This window comes from Rhincodon typus, chromosome 1 (genome assembly GCF_021869965.1).
Source record: "Rhincodon typus isolate 14 chromosome 1, sRhiTyp1.1, whole genome shotgun sequence".
Classification (NCBI taxonomy): Eukaryota; Metazoa; Chordata; class Chondrichthyes; order Orectolobiformes; family Rhincodontidae; genus Rhincodon; species Rhincodon typus.
The window spans coordinates 67,591,528-67,596,539 of NC_063332.1; the positions used below are offsets into that span (position 1 = coordinate 67,591,528).

The following is a 5,012-nucleotide window of genomic DNA, read 5'->3' on the forward strand; positions in this document are numbered from 1 at the left end:
GAAGGTAAATGTGTCAACATTTCATTGAAATGTTTAGGCGGAACATGGAATAGTTGTGACGAGGTTAGATTTATTAGCAATGTTTATCCATACAGGGTAATACTGAGTAGGATTGAAGCAGCTCCTTACAGCAGTCTAGTAAAGTGGAAATTTCATATTTCCTCAGTAATGTTTGTTGTTGCACCCTTTGTGCTCATTCAAACTAAACATGACTCATTGATTTGGGTCATAAAAGCACACTTACTTTAAATTAGATCCTCACAGAAGGCTATTAGTGACAGAGAAATAGTCGCACGCGTTGGCATTCGTCCCATCGAGACAGCTCCACCATTCTTCTTGTTCGTGATCACTCTTATTCTTAAACAGAATTTTTATTGCAACATTGTAATTTCCTCAGATCTTTAACGTCTGGAGATTTTCATTTTGAATATATTTAATTCTTGATCCTCAACAGTTGTGTGCGTGAAGAAATTGCCAAGGGATGTGTTTGGGTGCGATGCTGTGAGGATCGGTGTGGACATGTTGGGCCGAAGGGCATGTTTCCACATTCTACGGATTCTATGATTCTTTTTTCGCTCTTTCAATGAAGAGCTTTCCTCCCATCCCAATGCTAAATGGACTCTCCCTTATTCTGAATCTATGTCACCTGTATGTGGAACCACTAGCCAGGTGAAAGATTCTTTCTGCAATATTTGAGATGTCCATTTTAACTCGAGTACACAGATAGTGTGCCCACGTGAGTAATTGCAGAAAATTGTGATTGGAGCTAAGTTTCTTCAAGTTTTTATTGTCCTCCACTTGTAAGCTTTGGGCAAATCGTAATAACATCGGTCAGTGCATCAATACAAACGTCAACATATGTGCACTCAAACAGTTAATTGAGAATGAATGGAAATGCACTTTCACCTAAATACTGCAAAATCATAAATGAGTCACAGCGGCACATGCAGTCAGGAATTAGATATTCTTTTGGGAAGGAATGATCTGTTCCCACCGTATAAGTGGTAAAATTGGCTGTGTGGAACCAAAAGATGTGGATTGAATTAATTGAGTTTGGACAAAGTAGAGTCTCTGGGTTTGGTGGCCCAGTGGTCATTCCCCACGTTCGAGCCAGGAGGCTTTAGGGCTCATGTCCTCCTCAACAGGTTAACTAGAAAGTATCTGGAGAGGAGCCTGTTGATGCAGACACAGCCGTGGAGACATTGAGAAATGCCGGAAGTACAAGATATGTGACATGTTTTCTGTGTCTGTAATGGCATTGTGGTAATATGACTGGAGTAGGAATTCGTAAAACCCAGGATCAAGATGTGAGGAGATGAGTTTGAAATTTAGGATGGGAGGTGATGCAATTTGAATTCGATAATAAATGTGAAGAAGAGCCTGGTGTGGCTCACATAGCGCAGTGGAAGTGTCCCTACTCCAGTGTCACGTCCAACATGATCCAGAGGAATGCCGTAACATTCCCTGAACAGGTTGATCAGAAAACATCTGAAGAAGAGGCGTTCGATCTTATCCTTCCACCAATCCAATCTCAGTTTTCCCAAAACAGCATCATAGAATTATCTGTCCATCATGAACAAGACATTTCAATACCTCATCACTCACCTTCCTTTCTCACCATCTTTCAGGTTTTCTTGTTATTTGAAGAGGACGACAACAGGGCAGCCAAGTGTGGAATCTGATTTACAAAACGTTGTCTCAGGATATTCGCTGAGACATTGCGGGACACAATCCTGTAAGTAACAAAGATAAGATGTTGATTGAGAGAGTATTTTAGCTGACTTTTCTCCTCCCTAGAAGTGAATTGGAAATGGCAGAACAGTAAATAATCAGGCAGGTTGTCAGTAGAGAGACACAGCCACCTCCGCGATTACGTTCTGGGCTGAAATCTCCATGAATGACTGTCGTAATCTGTCACGAATTAAGCTCATTATCTGTTGATTAACAACCAGTTCAGGGCCTCAGCCCTCACTGCCTGAATGACCTTCCTTCTCTGTTGGTGTGAGTAATGACAGCTACTGCAATTGGAAAATGGGGCGGCCTGCCAGACATTTTGCGGGGTTCCTCCATTTGCCCCCATCTGTGTGAAATTGATGGCACAGCTTTAAGTTCGTGGAATGACTGCTTGAATGCAGGCCCTGGTCTTGCCCTTGAAACCATGTGGTCCCTCAGACTGTGACTCCAACTTCTAGACCGTCCCCAAATCCATCACTGACCTGTCTGTTGGTGACGATCTTCATGGTCTGTGTTTAGGCAGCAGCCTGGGTCTTGAATGTGTCACAGTTGGTAGCCTGATGTGGGACATGATGTCTCAGCCACTTGACCTGGTTAGTCTAGAACCTTACAGTGCAGCCCTCTGATGCCCAATTTACAGTTGATGTGGCAGTTTTCCCATTGGTGGGCACATGAGGAGTTTGCTATTGACTGCATTGATGCCCCCTAAATCTTTGCTCTTGATATTAATTGAACGGCAATGCCATTTCCTTGCAATGTTTTTATTATTTTACTGATATATGTTTGCTTTGATTTGTATTTTAAAGCAAATCCCAAGGTTTTTTTTTACATTGGATATTGCACGGTTGCAGTGTATTTCGGGAGGACAGAAAGCAGGAATATGTGCAGGGCTACCTGCATTAGTTAAGCATGTTGCGAGCTCAACAGATATGAAGCACCTGTGTTCACGAGCCCAGGGTGTGCAAAAGGTTTAGGAAGAATTGGGAAACGTAAAAGACTAGAAATTACTTTTGTGAGTGATGTAGAAGCCGCACAATGCTAAAGATATGGTAGTGTGGAGGACAAAAACAGAAATGTTTGGAGCTTGTTAAAAGGGGTTGGAGATGACCACAGGAGACTTGTACCTACATGTTGGCTGGAAAAGTGAGATGGACAGAGGATATCTTCTTGGGTGGACTGGAGTCAGGGAATACTAGACCTGTTATTGTGCAATGAGTTCGGATTCACTAATGATCTCAAATTGAAGGTAGCAGAGATAGACCCTAGTTTGTAAAAATTGTTTGAATATTACAATCGGTTGAAGGGAGAGAGATACAAGAAAACTGAAATTGATAGAAAAATGCATGAGGTGGGGCAGCATGTGTGGAGAGAAATCAGAGTTCATGTTTTGGGTGCAGTGACCATTCTGGAGCATTTCCAGCTATTTCTGTCATTGTTTCTAATTTCCAGCGTCCGCAGTTTGATCGTTGTTGTGTTGTGGGAAAGAGAGTTGGGTTTGAGATGAGCTGAGTTCTGTAGTGCACGAATCAGAGAAGGTGAATATCCATGTGCCACAAGTACCTAATGAGGCTAAAAGAAAGCTGGCATTTAGCATGAGAGGAATGGAATACAATCATTAGCACGTCATTCCTGAGTGAGAAAGGCAGTGGTGAGAGGACCAGTGTAAGAATGTGTAACATGTAATGATAGGAAGGATGCAAATGGATTGGAAGCAGTTCAGAGAAGGTTTACTTAACAAATACCTGGAATGGGTGGGTTGTCTCATTGTTAATGTTGGACCAGTCAGGCTTGTATGCGATGGAGTTGAGAAGAATACAAGGTGAGTTGTGCAAAGTAACTGTGACATGTTATTGCCTGTGTGACTGAAATCCCGTGAGTTTGTGTCTGTGTGTGAAGAAGAGAAGATCTATGGGAGCCTGAAACAAACAGCATTCTGAGATGGAGTCATCTCATGCACATCATTCAACTGTATAACTGAACCATTGTCCTTTACAGATATTCTGGTTAGCTTGAATACAGCATTCAGATCAGTGTCTTACATTAAACATGCTTTTTAGGAAATGGTGAATGAAAAGACAAAGTTGCCTTGCATCTTTAACTGGCTGTGTGCTCACTCGACCTCAATTTTGAGATGTGATTTACTCGTCTTGTAAATGTTTGAGCCACCATGGAGTGTTAAACGTATGGACAGGTTAGAGCATGGAGGGAGAGTATTCAGCCTGTGTCTGTTTGTTTTGTTTCATGAGGGAATTGATGGACATGCCACAATGTCTGTTTAATTCTCTTGCTACACTCATATCCTCCCATTCATTTTGACATTGACAAATGTGTTTGGTCTCCACTCTGTACCTCTTCATTGTATTTTGTGTTACATTTTGTCTTGTCATTTGACAAACTGATTGATATTGTGAAACTTTTGAGGAAAAGAAACTTTGTGAGCCTAATGGTCTCTGAGGATGCTGCTTTGCTGACGACTCCCCTCCCAGCCCGGACATGAGGTCAAGCCGTACAGACAGGGAGGGAGGACAGAATAATCCGCAAGTGCAGAGCCGATTTCAGTGCCAGTTGAAAAAGCATCATCCCATCATTTAATGACCACAATCAAAAATATCTTACCAATGGGAGGAATGCAGAAAGGAAGCATGAGCATATGGTGTGGTTATATCGGAAGCGAAAACATTGATGATTTTCCTTCATTGTTCTTTTTTTCAGTTTAACCTATATTGAAGTTCTTGCCACTTGCTGTTGACTATAATGAGGAAAATGCCCCTTGATATATCCCAGTAGTTGGAGCATAGAATACAGCGTCTGACTTTTGTTCCGTGGGTCATGTCACTTGTTTTCTGACAAAATATGTGCAAAAATTGTGATTTTAGATCGTCATGTTTCGCTTATGCCTGGAAATCCATGTTTATATCGCATGTTAAACTCAACATTTTGAGAAATGTGGCCCTGGTGCTCTCAGGATAATGAAGCCAATTTGATTGGGGCAGTGAAGCAATATTAAGAACATGTGACTCACATTCAAATAAGCTTTGTAAAAGATCACCTTGTTGATATTTGTTGCTGTTTTGCAGTAATTCATCAATTCTGTTTGGCATCATTTTCAGCCTGTTTTGAAACAGTTCATGATGGTTTGGACTTTCCGGGAAATGACATCCATCAGTCTGTGGTCGAGAATGAAGAGAGTTGTCAAAGAAAATGTACAGAGGAACCTGACTGCCAGTTTTTCACCTTTATAAAAGAAGAATTTCACAATGAACCACAGCGGTTAGTCA

General features: G+C 41.6%; 2 protein-coding genes across 2 annotated transcripts in view; both read left to right on the forward strand.

The window, feature by feature from the left end:
* Window positions 1-466, forward strand: part of LOC125483293 (cytochrome P450 4V2-like) — a 6,708-nt gene extending 6,242 nt beyond the window's left edge. The window contains exon 3 of the mRNA XM_048597872.1: window positions 455-466. Coding sequence (XP_048453829.1) covers window positions 455-466 — 12 coding nt within the window. The remainder of the gene's footprint in view (window positions 1-454) is intronic.
* A 668-nt stretch (window positions 467-1,134) lies between these two features.
* Window positions 1,135-5,012, forward strand: part of LOC109919186 (plasma kallikrein-like) — a 37,322-nt gene continuing 33,444 nt past the window's right edge. The window contains exons 1-2 of the mRNA XM_048597969.1: window positions 1,135-1,735; window positions 4,845-5,004. Coding sequence (XP_048453926.1) covers window positions 1,573-1,735; window positions 4,845-5,004 — 323 coding nt within the window. The 5' untranslated portion in view covers window positions 1,135-1,572. The remainder of the gene's footprint in view (window positions 1,736-4,844; window positions 5,005-5,012) is intronic.